Genomic DNA, 15,656 nt, shown 5'->3' with positions numbered 1-15,656 from the left:
GAGTCATTCTATAGGTAAAGCCTGTTGCTGCTACCACATTTCGTAAGTTCGCAGAACGTGCTACATTAAACGTCACATTAATTCTTTATCATAAGACTGACTATCAATTACAAGATTCAGTGATGTGCTGTGGACATACCGAAGGATTATGGATAGGCTGGCTAATTGGACTCGTGGTCTGTTCTTACTCTTTATCTTAATTTTTAATACACATAGGATGGCGGCAAGTGCCATTTATATATGTATACATATATGTATAAACGCGATCAAAGTTTCAATATATTTAAATAATATAACGTCAAATGCATTTTCTTATTAAGCTTAAAAAGCTATGTCACTTTAAATAAAAAATTATAAATTATATAGAATAACATAATATACTTACAATATAAATCATGTTGTGTTTTGTATTATGTAAACTTTTTATAGAGCGCGTTCTATTATGATGTACATGTGCATGTATGTATGTGTATGTATACCTATATGCATCATTCTGTTTTTAATTGAATATTCATATCATCAGGTATAAACGCAACAACCCCAGTACCTGTCACAGGACAGAACTGTGTATCAAATTCATCAAACTCTGCATTTCTAGACAAATCACTGGTCACTGCACCGTCATGGAATACAATACAACAAGACATAAGATGGGCGTTTCTACTACATGCATATAGCTTTGCATGCCTCTTCTTTGTACTGGGGTTTTACACATTCTTCTCTATTTTAAATTTGAGGTACGTTCGTAATGCTACTCATGCATTTATAATATATGTCAATGAAAGTTCATATCTTGATAGCTAACTGTTCTTTTTTTAGATCTCTCATATCAACCAGACCGTTTATGTCCACAATTAATATATTTTTATGTTTACTCGGGACGTCGAGAGCTGCTTCTTTGTGCATAGATGCATACAATCTTAAGGAGATTCTGCCCAAAGTCATTGGCTCAATTATATGGGACATTGGATATCCATGCATTACATCTGCTTTTTGTTTAATACAACTGGCTTTTCTGCAACTGACCAAGGTGTTACCCGCTTAAATTAAATGAATAATTAATTATTATTATTAATTTTTTAATTATTATTATTAATTTTTTAATTATTATAATTACGCTGTTTACTACATATTTTATACGCTTACCTTACAGCTGAAATTTGGTCCAGAGAAGATACAGAAAGAATCCTGTCTCAGTCTCATTATAACAGCACACTTTTTTTTCGTAATTGCCAGCGACATTGTTTTGTCCTCCCACAATTGTTACATGGCCAAGTATATGGTTCAAGTAGCATTTCTTGTCTGGAGCGTTCTTTTATACCTCGCGTTTCTGCACGCGGCTTACAAAGTCGATCATTTGCTTCGGACTATGCCAAGTAGCATGCTTACACGGGACAATACCAATGCACACCAGAAAGGTCAGCTATTGATTGCTTAAAAGTTGTAGACGTATGTACATCGATTTAAGATTATCTTATCTCTTTCTTTATTGTTTATGCATATTTTATATTGCCCTTTATTTCGGAACAGTATCACAAGAATTTATTTATAATTCAGGTATCATGCAACTCGCGATGTTAGCACCGTATAGCAATCTGGCAACTTCAGTCGCTGCTGCGCTAGTACCTACTTTACTTGGCCCAGCTAGAATGAAGAGCACGGAAGAAAATGAACCTGCAAATATGAAAAAAATTTTAGAGGAAGATTCTGTAGAAGGAGGTAATATTTTATTATAAAGAGAAATGTATATACAAGTATATTTTTAATTAATTTCTTATTTTAGAATCGCAAGTCACTAAGGTGTGCAAAATAGAGACACCAGCACAAAAAGAAATACAGAATACTGCGATACCTATGGTGTGCACCGTACAATCATCATTGCATGAACATAAGTCCTCAGTACCGGAAGTTTACGTTAGACCACCTACTCCTACTCCATCAACTGCTAATCTGCCGATAATAACTGTGTCTAGTCCTAGTCGTAGAAGTTCTATGGCCAGCCGACGAGGCAGTGATACTTCCACTAAATCATCACGCAGAAATTCTGAATGCAGTGTTAGATTTGTAAACGAAGATAATATGACAGAATGCAAGCGTATAACAGAAGGTAGTCCCAGATCTTTACCAAGAATGCGAGAAGAATTTGAAAGGAATCGTTCACCTGAGAGTCCACGACGAAATTCGGAAAATATCACACCGACAGGCAGCACTAGAGAATTGAGACGATGTTCCGATTTTACTCATGAAAAGAATCGTGGCTCGCAATTTGCAACTAAGTTGAGAAGAAATAGTGATTTTGGTAACCGAACACCCAGAAGAATGTTGCCGCCTGACGAACAAGGCAGATTGCCAAAAGTTTTGGATCTTAGTCCCACAGGTATAAAATGATTCGAATCGCGTAGAAAAAATTAAAAAAAAAATTATTTTGTTCTCTTTTATTCTTTGTTTTATTATTTTTAATATTATTTAATATTTCAGGTTCAAGACGTAATTCCGACATTGGTACTTTCATATCACCTAAACCTGACTCGCGTAGAAATTCGGAGAGTTCCTATCGACGCAACTCCGAGTTTATTCATATTAAGCCGTTAATGATAAATCGTCGAAGCAGTGATATCAGTATCAGAACTCTAGATAGAAGTCCTACACACTTTCAGAGTATAGTACCTATTAAAGCAGAAATACAGGAAAAATCTGAATCAGATTCAGATCATCCTGATTGCAGCGAGAAAGCAGCATTAATGAATGAAAAGTCAAAGAGCAAAGAAGAAGAACCGAAAATTCGCAAAAAGAATTTGTCATGGAATGATAAAAATATTGAAGATTCAGAGGATATTACGCCAGAAACTAATTTACTTCCTGAAAATACTTCTGGTGAAGCAAGAATTATGGTACATAATGTTTATTATATTATTGCATTAAATTCACGAAATACATCTAAAATATTCTTTCAAACTTCTAAACTGCATTCTTAAATGGATAGAGCTTTATATCTACAAACTGTATAACCGTGCTATTTTTAGGGCACGGACTTCACTCTTCATTCAATATTGAATCATATTGCGTACGTGAATCGAACGAAATCCGATACGCCACTGCATATACCGGAAACGGATACCACAGTTGCCAGGAAATCTCAGATGCAAAGAGTATTAAATGTTACACGCGCTACTGCGATTTTAGGGATCCTTTTATGCGTCACGGATGCCTTTCGTATTTTTGGACCATACGGTATTTAGTATATAATAATAAATGATAAACTAAAATTATGTTTTTATGTTATAAAATTTAATTATTTTTATAACAATAAAAAATTATATTAATCGATTTAGTTTTAAAATTCTACGATTAATGATTTTTAATTAACTTTTAGGACTCTTTGCTGAAACTGTACCATATGGTACAGAACCAGCACCGATGCAGTTTCCTACGCCATGGCCGTGGTTGTTGTATCAAACAATACCTAGGATATTTGAATTTGTAATGGGCTGTGCCATGGCGAATATAACTAAACAGCCATCAGCTAATCCACGACATCAGTATTTGAGTAATTATCCTAATTATTCCCCACGGGTAAATCGAGTTAATAATCCTTATATATAAAGCAATAGTTTATCTAAGCTTAATCATAATCCAAAAACCAAAATGCCAAAAGAAAAATCGATCCTAAATTTATCTAATTAAAAGTTTACTTTTTTTTATAATAATTAATTTACGATTATTTTTTGTAACATATTTTACAAACGTACATATATTTATCTCAGTATTTATAACTATATTTAGTACTTACCAAAAACTGATTTTTGTTTGAGAAAAAGAACCTCGTTGAATAATAATTCAGTAATAATTTCTAGTAAAAATATATACGCTGTGAAGGCATTCCGACTCGTTTTAGATCTGAAAAAATTATATTTTTTGTTTAATTATGTTTAATTATGTTAATATGTTATTATAATAAATATGTTAATTATGTTACTTATGTTCTTTTAATTATTTTACCTTTTTTTTGCAATTTTAAACTTTTACGGTTAAAGAGGTTTCATAAAATTTATTATACACGAAAATATAGCAATAGACATGACATTCTAAACATGAAATAAGTGTTTAGACAGCATCTGATTAATAAGTGCAATAGTTAAGTAGCATTTCTAAAAATCACTTTTTAAACGAAGTGTTCATTCGAAGCACATACAAAAATAGATATCTATTTTTTTATTTAGATTAGTTTTTCGATAAATTATTTTAATAACTTTTAGGTTTTCAAAAAGATACATATATCTATTTTCTTTTTTGCTATTAAATAAATATATGTATACATGTGTATCAGTTTTTTTATTTATATATAAAGTTTGAAAGAATATTTTCAAAGTAAAAAAAAAAGAAAGAAAATAGACTGTATCTAACACGTTCAAATGGTAGGCGACTTTTATTGATAATATATCAAAAACGCGTTTTTACTGTGTGTCAACCGCACCAATGCTTAGAAGTAAAAGTACGAATCCAAACTCTCAAAGTGCCCTACTACTAAATGTTTAACAAAATTACAACAATGATTGATATATATAAATGACTTATCTGCAAGTTAAACTTTTTTTTTTATAACAGTGTTGTGATCTTACATGTGATATCATATTTATGTGTTTAGAATAAGAGGCCATTTTACGCTTATGTAAGCTTAAATAACACTATTCCGTGAGATAAAAGACTGTAACAGTGAGTTTATGATAAAAAAAAGCTATATTATAGCTTTATTTCAATCATATACAGTTTATTATATTTTTAATATTCTCTTATAATTAGGATAATACATATTTTATTACGTTGATAGCATTTTTGTATACAATATTTTAATTTACAATTTAATAATTTTATTTATTTTTACAAAAATTACAGTTAAAACTACCGAAAAATTTAGATTTATGCATATTATAATTTTATTATTGTGTAAGAGTAATGATATACTTTATGTCTTTTTTACTTTTCTTTATAATAAGCATGTATATCCAATAATGCTAACTTATTATTTATGTATTATTCTGTTTACCTCACTATAAAACAAATATAGAACAAGTGAGAAGTTTAGTAGTAATACTTACAGAAGCATAAAAGGTCTCAGAGAGTAAATATCTGTTTGAAATTCATAGTATATGAAAAGTAGTGATTTAAATATAACATTGATGTTTCATGTGCCAAATACTCGTGTTAACTATTTTAAATGTTTACAAGAGATACAAAATCTTATTATCCTAACAAGAATTCTTCTACAAAATTGTATAAATAGATATAGATAAATATTTATATACAATTGGATGTACAATAAAAAACAACTATCGTTTTAATCAAATCGATAAAGACTCCGAAATTATAATATATATACATTGATATTTTTACTGATACAAAATCGTAATCAATATCACATTCAATAATTATAAAACAGATATAAGGTATATTGTAAAAGTTTTCAATGGAAAGTTTCTATTGCTCAATAGAAGCTCTATATTGTTCTATATCTAAATTAAAATAAATAATTTCTTAACGTGACTCTGGTCATTAAATACGTGTATAATAAAGTTGTGAATTGTAATAAATATTACATATATTCAATCAAGATCGATTATCATAATGTTATTAATAAATTACAAAAAAATATCTGAAGATTTTGGAATTATTTTCCAATTATCTCAAAAACCCAAAAGATATATAGTCTGTATTTCATATAGCACTTATGCAGCACTGACTTTATTCTTAGCAATATAGCTTTGACCAAGCAAAAAAATTATATTACTTAGAATAAGAGTTTCTTTATTCTGGTTGATTGAGTCACAGATAGTTGAGTTTTATATGTCTATGTTCTATTTGTGATAAGAATTTGTCCTGTAGTAATGTAATGGAAAGTAGTATACGATTTACTATTATTTATATTGCTTTATATTAGTCTCAGTATTATCATACTGTTAAGTTTAAGAAATATCAATATAATGGACTATGTAAAAGGTTTACTGAAAAGAAAGAATTGTGTAGAATAAAAATGAAGAAAAATTAAATCACGTCAAACTTTCGTGTACATTTCAACTGCACAAAATCCTTTATAATTATACTTAAAACATTAATCGTGAAATTTACTTCGCGAATAATGAAAATATCCTGGAATATTAAAATTAATCCTATGTTCAAAATTTGAAAAATTATTTTTTTTTATTAAAAAATAAGTACCTTTTAAGAACAGAAAACGTATCTTGACGACAATCACTTATTTTTATTACACTTTGAAGCAGTGGTCGCAGATTTTAGACTGGCAACATACGCACTAGGCACAATGCCGTGTCCGTGTGTGCCCGTAGCGCCTACTAATGCCTCGGACGCAGAGAACCCAACTCGGAATCGCGGCTTCCACGCGTTCAGATACAGAGGCTCGTCCGTGTGAAGCCAGCGTTTCAGCTGCCGTCGGATAGAAGAACAGGCCAGACCTATACACTGTCTGTCCTGTTCTTTCGTGACGTCGTCAGCTAAGATATATCGCAGATCCGCTTCTTGGTAACATCGCGGAGTCTTAAATAATTTTAAGTAGTACGAAATCCGACTTACCCAATTGTGTATGATCCGACATTTTCAAGATATAATATAATATAAATTTTTAATGTAAAATGCAACAAAAATTTTCCGTCCCACTTAAACAGACTGCGGACTGTCGGTTGTACATATTTTTAATATTTTCTGTAAGTACGACCGGTGTGGTTAAAAATTTTGATGCATTCTACACATCACTCATACCTAGTTTAAATTATTATAAAACAAGGAAAAATTGTTCGAATAGGACTTTAAAACTACTAAAATACGCGTCGCACAATCCGGCGTAACGCGAATCTCAAGCAGCAGATGCCAATTTCCCGAATTGCGTGCAGTAGCGCACGCACTATCAGTCACGGCTAACGAAACAGAAAACGACACTCCGCGAGGGACCGACGAATACTCCGGGCTGTACAACGATCAATTAAAAAATAAATTGAAAACGCGAATTATAACCCGAGAGCGCGAAACAATATTCCGATCACGAGAAAAGCGACCTTGTTTTATAATAACTTAAACACAACACCCCGTATAATATACAAAAACGCAAAACTGTACGCTCACACTCACACTCGCTCACATAATATTCACCGCGCACTTCATAACACTATGACTCATATTCACCGCGCATTTTATTACAATATCACTCATACTTAGTTTAAATTATTATAAAACAAGGAAAAATTGTTCGAATAGGACTTATAAAACTACTAAAATACGCGTCGCACAATCCGGCGTAACGCGAATCTCAAGCAGCAGATGCCAATTTCCCGAATTGCGTGCAGTAGCGCACGCACTATCAGTCACGGCTAACGAAACAGAAAACGACACTCCGCGAGGGACCGACGAATACTCCGGGCTGTACAACGATCAATTAAAAAATAAATTGAAAACGCGAATTATAACCCGAGAGCGCGAAACAATATTCCGATCACGAGAAAAGCGACCTTGTTTTATAATAACTTAAACACAACACCCCGTATAATATACAAAAACGCAAAACTGTACGCTCACACTCACACTCGCTCACATAATATTCACCGCGCATTTTATTACAATATCACTCATACTTAGTTTAAATTATTATAAAACAAGGAAAAATTGTTCGAATAGGACTTATAAAACTACTAAAATACGCGTCGCACAATCCGGCGTAACGCGAATCTCAAGCAGCAGATGCCAATTTCCCGAATTGCGTGCAGTAGCGCACGCACTATCAGTCACGGCTAACGAAACAAAAAACGACACTCCGCGAGGGACCGACGAATACTCCGGGCTGTACAACGATCAATTAAAAAATAAATTGAAAACGCGAATTATAACCCGAGAGCGCGAAACAATATTCCGATCACGAGAAAAGCGACCTTGTTTTATAATAACTTAAACACAACACCCCGTATAATATACAAAAACGCAAAACTGTACGCTCACACTCACACTCACACTCATTCACATAATACTTCATCGCGCATTAGATCGCTCGCAGGATAGTCCACGACGCTTCCGTTAAATCCTCGATCTTGACAAAAGAAATATGATGTATCTTGATGTATCTTGATGTATCTTGATGTATCTTGATGTATCGTCGATGAAACTTTTATTTAATTATGACTCCTCAAGGCGCTGACTCATCGAAGTGACCGTGAACTTAAACTTGAACTCCGGTAGAGAACAGTTATCCCCCCTTTACACATCCGTTCCCGACTACATTTAGGCGCGAAATGAGGGTAGCGCGGTCGTGATAACGGTACTTATGTTGGGGGGTAATTAATGGCGCACTAGGGAAAAAACGTTCCCACCTATCAGGTGATAAGAGAAGGGTTGTAATTGGTCGGCATGGGGATGATACCGCGAGTGTCCAATGAGTGTGAAAAATTTTGTATTGCGACCCGTTTATTTTTACCGTTATGCGCACTTTTTTGGCGCCGTTCATTCCGCTGACAACAAACTTTTTGAAAAATAGCGGATGCAAAGCGTGCGCATGGTTTGTTTTAATATTCAAAAAAGAAAATAATTTAACCGGCTATGGACAATTTTTTCCCGCGAAGCATACTCGTAAAGGCAATTATTTAGACATTTGTCGGTATAAGAAAAAGAGAGTTCGCAGTTTTACAATAAGTTAATCCGTAGAAAGCGAGAGTGATAACGTGCAAAAAAGCCACTTAATTATTTCGACGATTATTGTGAATAAAAATTAGACATGTCGCTTCTCATCCGCGATATCGTTAAGTCAAATAGAGCTTTAGTGACCAGCACGCGCGAGTGATTTTCAGATACGCGGTGTAAAACGAACCCCGCTAATTAAATTAAATTTAATTAAATTAATTTAATTAGCGGGTTCGTTCCTTCTGCAACGATATAATGTCTAATTTATTGCAATAATCGTCGAAATAATTTGGCTTTTTGCACGTTATCACTCTCGGATTAACTTTGTAAAACTGCGAACTCTCTTCTTATACCGACAAATGTCTAAATAATGCCTTTGTCTTCGCGGGTTAAATTATTTTCTTTTTGAATATTAAAACAAACCATGCGCGCATCCGCTATTTTCAAGTTTGTTGTCAGCGAAGTGCGCATAACGGTAAAAATAAACGGGTCGCTACAAAATTTTTCACACTCATTGGACACTCGCGGTATCATCCCATACAACCTTCTCTATCATAGGTGAACGTTTTTCCTAGTGCGCCAGTTAACCCCCAACATAAGTACCGTTATCACGACCCGCTTCATTTCGCGCTAAAAAGTGTAAAGGGGATTTTCTCTACCGGAGTTCAGTTTAATTCAGTCGCTCCTTGAGAAAAAGTTTCATCGACGATCAAGAACATACATCAAGATACATCAGGATACGTCAGATTCGTCGATCTTTGTGGGAAGCGTGTGAATTTATGTACGAAACGCTAGCGCGATATTATACGGGTGTTGTGTTTAAGTTATTATAAAACAAAGTTTTCTCGTGATCGGTTTCGCGCTCTGTTTCGCGTTTTCTTTTTTAATTGATCGTTGTACAGCCCGGCGTCGGTCCCTCTTTGTTTCGTTAGCCGTGACTGATAGTGCGTCGCTACTACGGAAAATTCTTGCAGATTCGCGTTACGCCGAATTGACGCGTATTTTAGTAGTTTTATAAGTCCTATTCGAACAATTTTTCCTTGTTTTATAATAATTTAAACTAAGTATGAGTGATATTGTAATAAAATGCGCGGTGAATATTATGTGTAATGAGTACAGTTTTGCGTTTTTGTATATTATACGGGTGTTGTGTTTAAGTTATTATAAAACAAGGTCGCTTTCTCGTGATCGGAATATTGTTTCGCGCTCTCGGTTATATTCGCGTTTTCAATTATTTTAATTGATCGTTGTAGCCCGGAGTATGTCGGTCCCTGCGTTAGCCGTGACTGCGTGCGCTACTACAATTCGGGAAATTGGCATCTGCAGATTCGCGTTACGCCGGATTGTGCGACGCGTATTTTAGTAGTTTTTATCCTATTCGAACAATTTTTCCTTGTTTTATAATAATTTAAACTAAGTATGAGTGATATTGTAATAAAATGCGCGGTGATATGTTATGAAGTGCGCGGTAATATTATGAGTAGCGTACGTTTTTGTATATTTACGGGTGTTGTGTTTAAAACTCGCTCGTGATCGTTGTTTCGCGCTCTCGGTTATATTCGCGTTTTCAATTTATTAATTGATCGTTGTACAGCCACGGGAGTGTTTTGTGACGTTAGCCGTGACGCTACTGCGCAGGTTCGCCGCTGTCGTGCGAGTTTTAAAGTCCTATTCGAACAATTTTTCCTTGTTTTATAATAATTTAAACTAGGTATGAGTGATGTGTAGAATGCATCAAAATTTTTAACCACACCGGTCGTACTTACAGAAAATATTAAAAATATGTACAACCGTCCGCAGTTGAATGGGACGGAAAATTTTTGTTGCATTTTACATTAAAAATTTATATATATTATATCTTGAAAATCGGATCACTAAGTCGTTTCTACTAAAATTATTTAGACTCCGCGATCTGATATATCTTAGCCGACGACGTCACGAAAGAACAGACAGTGTATATCTGGCCTCTGCGACTCTATCTGAACGCGTGGAAGCCGCGATTCCGAGTTGGGTTCTCTGCGTCCGAGGCAATAGCAAACGCTACGGGCGCACACAGACACGGCATTGTGCCTAGTGTGCGTATGTTACCCGTCTAAAATATTGCCATCTTTTTAATATTTTAACAAAATATATGTTACAAATATACCTAAATTACAATAAAATAATACATTATACTTACCACAATAATTAATTAACCTATCAAAATCTTTTTTAAATATAAACATTTTTATTTAATAAATTTTAATTAAGATTTAAATAAGTGAAAAAAGAAAATGGTTAATATTTTAATTAAACTCAATTTATTTATTTTAATTGAACAGTTCACATAATTTTAATTTTGGAATTCCATTTATGATATTATAACATGCACGTTACCATTTATATCCTACTGATAATTTTACTTATCCTCGAAAATCAAAATAATCTATTTCTTTATCAGCAGTTTTAGCAGTTGATGATGATAGCAACAATTGTTGATTTTGTTTTACGGGTAACGAAAGAACAGTCCTGCAAATATTAAAATATTATTATTATACAGTTACTTATTATCGATGTTATTATCTTTTATTCAAATATACAAAATGATATCTTACTTTGTAGAATTATTTCCTTTTGAAGTATTAAGTACCGGACCCGGAACTTTTCTTTGTCCTTTCTCTCTTTGTATCATTTCTAGTAAACTGTAACTTGGTAGCCAACACTGCAATGAAATACATTTATTATTATAATGATATGACATTTTTGATCTATAAAACTTTTTACCTTATCTTTTACGGCAGTAGCAACAATATTTCTTTTTGGCTCTTCGTCATATGCTTGGCTTTCACAGCCAAAGTGTGTGCACGCCTCGTGTACAAAATGACGCTTTTCTCTATTCATAACGTCAAAAGAGTAACTGCGAGACTTCTGTTTGGACGTCTTTGCTAGCTGCACCAATTCCGTCAATTTGTCGTGGATTATTTGGCAGAAATGTGGGTCTTTCTTAGCCCATTGTTTCATGTAATCACTATACCTAGGCATTAATTTGCCACTTAAATCTGGGTTAACTATCTGCAGGCCTAATGCGAGTCTTCTATTTCTTTCTATTGTTTTACACTCGTCGTTACATTCTAAAGTTTTTAATTGATTTTGTTTTTTCGCTCCCTGTCCGAACACTTCTTCTAAATTAACAGAGTGACCAAGCTGCATATCGGCCATCTTACTAGCTAATATGTTGCTTGCTATTCTTTGATATTCCCGTGCATTATCTGCACAGACGCGACTTGTAGTTCTATGTCCACACTGGCACGTAACCTGTAATATTATCATAAATATGATCGTATATATAGTATGACACAAAACTTATTTAAATTTTTTATTTAAGCTGCTTTGAATAAATAATTGTTTAAAATAAATAAAAATAAAAATTGTTTGTACCTTAACCATTTCTTTGCAAGGCGTATCTGGACACTTTCCTTCGTGGCATGGAGCGCCACAGATATGCCCGCACAGTTCTCTTATTGTAGCACAAGGTTGCGTGCATTGCTGTCCGGGTCTCTCACAGGGTCCAGCGTGGCACATTGTAATACATTTATGCCATCCACACGCTAACGGCTTGTTACAAGGCAGACCGCACGAGATTTCTTTCACATGGCACGGTACTGCATTTCTGAGTTCGTGTCTGCCGTGACACCATCTCTGAGTTAGAACGCTGCACGGTGTACATGTAGGTTCACTGTGACAATTGTGCAATACCTCGTGATTGCACTGATGTTCGCGCGAACACGGTCGGTTGCAAGTGGGTCTCCTTGTGCCGCATGGTACTGGTGGATAAATTACTTCGGAACCACACTCGCAGTACAATTCTTCGAAACTGCTTTCCCAGCAAGGCGAACATCTGCCTATTAAAAAAAAAAAAAATTATTTTAGTGTACAATTTATGTATGTACAGTGTGTCATTCTATATGATAAAGCTCTTATGGGTAGGTAGGTTTTTTAAAGCTTTGTCATATGGAGAGTGAGACATCCCGTATATATAAATACAATTATAGATCAGCGTGTACTTACCTATATGACATCTATCCTGGCACTTATGCCGACCGCAGCTTAAGGTTTTCGAACACGGTAATGGACAGATGTGTTCAATGTCAATACAGCACAATTGATTGCAGTTATGCTTACCACAAGATCTTTTTTTTTTGCAACGTTTTTCGCAACGTGCATCATCGGCCTTAGTCGTTAAATCTTTGCAATCAATCTCACGATCCATATTACCGCATCGACATTTAACATCCGTGCTTAAATCACATTCTGGACATTCTCCCATGTGACACGGTGCTTTGCAGGTATGCGGATTACCTAAAAAAGTGAATAATAATTTAATGTAACACATTTAAATAATAAGACGCAAAGCGCAATATCTTTAAGATACTCACTAGGTTGACCACATTTTAAACGTTTGGAACAGATTTTATCGCAAGTTGGCACAGGATCTGTACAACTTTCTCTTTTTTCAGTTAATAATGTTTGTCCACAACAACACATCGTAACTCTTTCAGGCGTTAAGGAACAGGGTTCGCAAGGCTCCGGATGACATATTTTCTGACAATAATGTTTTTCACAGTCTAATGGCTTATTACAAATATTATCACAGGAATATGTATCCGTAGTATTGGCTCGGCAAGGTACTTCCTGAGTTTTCTTACCACAAAAACATACTAAAAACAAATAACAATAGCATTAAAAAATTGTTTTAATCTTAACATTTTAATTAAAAAATTAATTTAATAAAAATAGAATATTATTAAAGTTATTTTTAAATATAAATAAAAAAATTAAAAAATTACCTTGTTGCACAATTTTGTCGCAAGGTTCACACTCTCCTTGATGACATTTCTTTTGGCAAGTATGCTTGCCACACGACAAATCTTTCCCGCATATTGAATCGCACATTAAAAATTGTTGCGCGCTACACAAAAGCATCTTTGATGTTCTACCGCAGCCGCAATATTTAGTCACCATTGCTATACATTGTGGACAAGAGCCGGGATGGCAGAGCAGAGTACATTTGTGAGTACAATTATTCTTGGATAAAGGTCGGCCACAGATCTCACCACACGAATGCGCCACGTCTCTGCGATTCCACTCAGGTATTTTCATTTTTCCGCAGAAACAAAAGTAATTTTCAGGCACAAGAAAACTAACATCCCGACAAGCAGGACACTTCCAACTTTTATTATCTAGAATAAAATACATTAATAAAATTAATATACATTAATAAAAATAATAAAATACATTAATAAAAAATACGTTCGATAATTTTACGCGATAAGAACTACCGCTTACTTACCACTCTGAGATGATTTTGCCCATTTTTTTATACACTTTAGATGCAATACGTGATAACAATTGTTGCAAGACCAAACGTAATCATTTTGTTTGATATGCTCATAACAGACCAGACATTCCAATGTTCCCTTATTCAGTTGTTCGGTTAATCTTTCTCTTTGACTTACGTCATCATCTGATAAAAAAATACAAAATAAAAATTAATTACGGATAATTTTTTTTATATAATAGCAATGCAATTTATTTCATGAAGTATATAATATAAAAAAAATACCAATGTCATGTCTCTTCTTTGGATTTTTTCCCTGTGGTACATGTGCCATCTCATTAGATTCTGTTCTATCTCTCCAATTTTTCATTCTTTTCTCCTTATTATTCGTCATTTCATTGTTTCTTCTTGGCACATACTTTGTTGTGGTCATCGATGTTTTTCGCCTTACACCAGGTTCAGAGTGCATATCATCCAAATTGTGTCTATGATAATTAGATGTACTGGAAAATCGTTTATCATTTCGTTGTGCTTCAGAATTTTTCGAAGACGTGTTTTCGGAATTACTATTTTCATGCGATGCTTCTTCTCCGCTTCTAATTTTTGCGCCTGAAAACGAGTCATTCTCCTGCATTTCCTCCGCAATAATCTTATTTTCCTGAGAATTAAATGCAGTTGAATCAGTTGTAGACGAGTAAGATTCTCCAGCGGTATTTTGCTCTATGTCTGACTGATATTTTCTATTGTAATATTTGCCATTCTGAAACTTATTGTAATTTCTCGTATTATACGTTCTCTGAGTATCCTTGTAATTAAATCTCGAAGCTTGTGCAGCCTGTGTGTTCTGAGGTTTTTTCTGCCTGTAATTTGTATCTCTTCTATTTTCATAGCGCCTCTCATTTTTGCCCCTATCGTCCGACGCGGATGATTTATCGCTCGATTTTGGCTTAAATTCTTGCGCGCAAACGTTAAAACCGTTTCCTGTGGTGTTACTATTATCGTACCGCCTAAATCTAGTATCCCTTTTAAACCTTGCCTGATTCGGCACAAATTCATTGGCTGTAAAATGCAAATTGGAATTCTTCACTATTGCAGATTGAACGACATCGCCCGCTGGTGATGGCACGTTCTTGCCGGCAGTTTTGGCTTGGCTGCCCTTGAACTTTGGTTTGTAATTATCCTGAGTAAAGAACGATCCGTTACATGACATTGGGGTGGCATTTAACGGTTGTACGCTGTCCGCGGATGAAGTGTTTGGCAGTACACGTTTCTGATAGGCATTGTTGTCCAAAGGCACCATGTTCAAGGAATGTTGAGCACCGACCTGATAGAAAGTTGTTCCTGACCTGTTTTGCTCGTAGACGTGCCGACTCCCGGACGTTCCTGGATAGTAGCTTGATGCAGGTATGTCGCGCAGGTACGAGCTCGTCCCCGGGAAGTACTGCCAATTACCCGCGGCAGCGTCCGCCGCGTTCTGGTCGGCGTACATCAAGTAATTCACGTCCTCCGGATACGATCCGTTCCAGCTGGCCATTGCCGCGATTGCACACAATTGCACAGTATTGCGAAATTATAAGCGCTGCGAGGACAAACGTCAAAAGATACGCGGATCTCTTATCTGCCCAGATCAGATGTCCTTGTAGGAGGAGGGGAAAGAAAACGGAGA

The 15,656-nt window shown here is 34.8% G+C and overlaps 2 protein-coding genes and 1 long non-coding RNA gene across 4 annotated transcripts; 1 reads left to right on the top strand and 2 right to left on the bottom strand.

Moving 5' to 3' along the window:
• The first annotated feature begins 36 nt into the window (after nucleotides 1-36).
• LOC139103049 (uncharacterized) lies at nucleotides 37-6,044 on the top strand. 2 transcript variants are annotated; one of them, XM_070657380.1, is made up of 9 exons: nucleotides 37-176; nucleotides 599-737; nucleotides 820-1,030; nucleotides 1,154-1,418; nucleotides 1,558-1,719; nucleotides 1,784-2,377; nucleotides 2,479-2,891; nucleotides 3,024-3,231; nucleotides 3,374-6,044. In XM_070657380.1, exons 1-9 carry the CDS (start codon nucleotides 149-151, stop codon nucleotides 3,601-3,603), a joined length of 2,250 nt encoding a protein of 749 aa, XP_070513481.1. In that variant the 5' UTR covers nucleotides 37-148; the 3' UTR covers nucleotides 3,604-6,044. The 2 variants fall into 2 exon arrangements, with proteins under 2 accessions (XP_070513481.1, XP_070513480.1); XM_070657379.1 differs by having other exon boundaries at nucleotides 43-176; nucleotides 524-737.
• On the bottom strand, nucleotides 926-6,348 carry LOC139103052 (uncharacterized). The gene is made up of 4 exons (XR_011545826.1): nucleotides 6,214-6,348; nucleotides 3,791-3,897; nucleotides 1,147-1,674; nucleotides 926-1,040 (listed from the first exon to the last, which is right to left on the bottom strand). It is a non-coding gene; the product is annotated as an uncharacterized lncRNA (long non-coding RNA).
• A 4,608-nt stretch (nucleotides 6,349-10,956) lies between these two features.
• On the bottom strand, nucleotides 10,957-15,524 carry Stc (nuclear transcription factor, X-box binding stc). Its single transcript, XM_070658093.1, has 9 exons — nucleotides 14,276-15,524; nucleotides 14,003-14,176; nucleotides 13,500-13,892; nucleotides 13,089-13,370; nucleotides 12,721-13,011; nucleotides 12,091-12,554; nucleotides 11,437-11,967; nucleotides 11,268-11,374; nucleotides 10,957-11,181 (listed from the first exon to the last, which is right to left on the bottom strand). Exons 1-9 carry the CDS (start codon nucleotides 15,522-15,524, stop codon nucleotides 11,076-11,078), a joined length of 3,597 nt encoding a protein of 1,198 aa, XP_070514194.1. The 3' UTR covers nucleotides 10,957-11,075.
• Nucleotides 15,525-15,656: the final 132 nt, after the last annotated feature.

The sequence above is a fragment of the Cardiocondyla obscurior genome, linkage group LG06 (genome assembly GCF_019399895.1).
Source record: "Cardiocondyla obscurior isolate alpha-2009 linkage group LG06, Cobs3.1, whole genome shotgun sequence".
Classification (NCBI taxonomy): Eukaryota; Metazoa; Arthropoda; class Insecta; order Hymenoptera; family Formicidae; genus Cardiocondyla; species Cardiocondyla obscurior.
This window is presented reverse-complemented; position numbering and strand designations above follow the sequence as displayed.

Bases quoted from the DNA above. Each gene is read 5' to 3' on its own strand.
- LOC139103049 (XM_070657379.1), top strand. From the start codon at position 149: ATGGATAGGCTGGCTAATTGGACTCGTG. The intron at 177-523 runs GTCTGTTCTTAC...TCATATCATCAG, and splicing joins GCTGGCTAATTGGACTCGTG to GTATAAACGCAACAACCCCA. The intron at 1,720-1,783 runs GTAATATTTTAT...TTCTTATTTTAG, and splicing joins GGAAGATTCTGTAGAAGGAG to AATCGCAAGTCACTAAGGTG.
- Stc (XM_070658093.1), bottom strand. From the start codon at position 15,524: ATGGCCAGCTGGAACGGATCGTATCCGGAGGACGTGAATTACTTGATG. The intron at 13,893-14,002 runs GTAAGTAAGCGG...ATTTTATTCTAG, and splicing joins GGCAAAATCATCTCAGAGTG to ATAATAAAAGTTGGAAGTGT. The intron at 13,012-13,088 runs GTGAGTATCTTA...TCACTTTTTTAG, and splicing joins TTTAAAATGTGGTCAACCTA to GTAATCCGCATACCTGCAAA.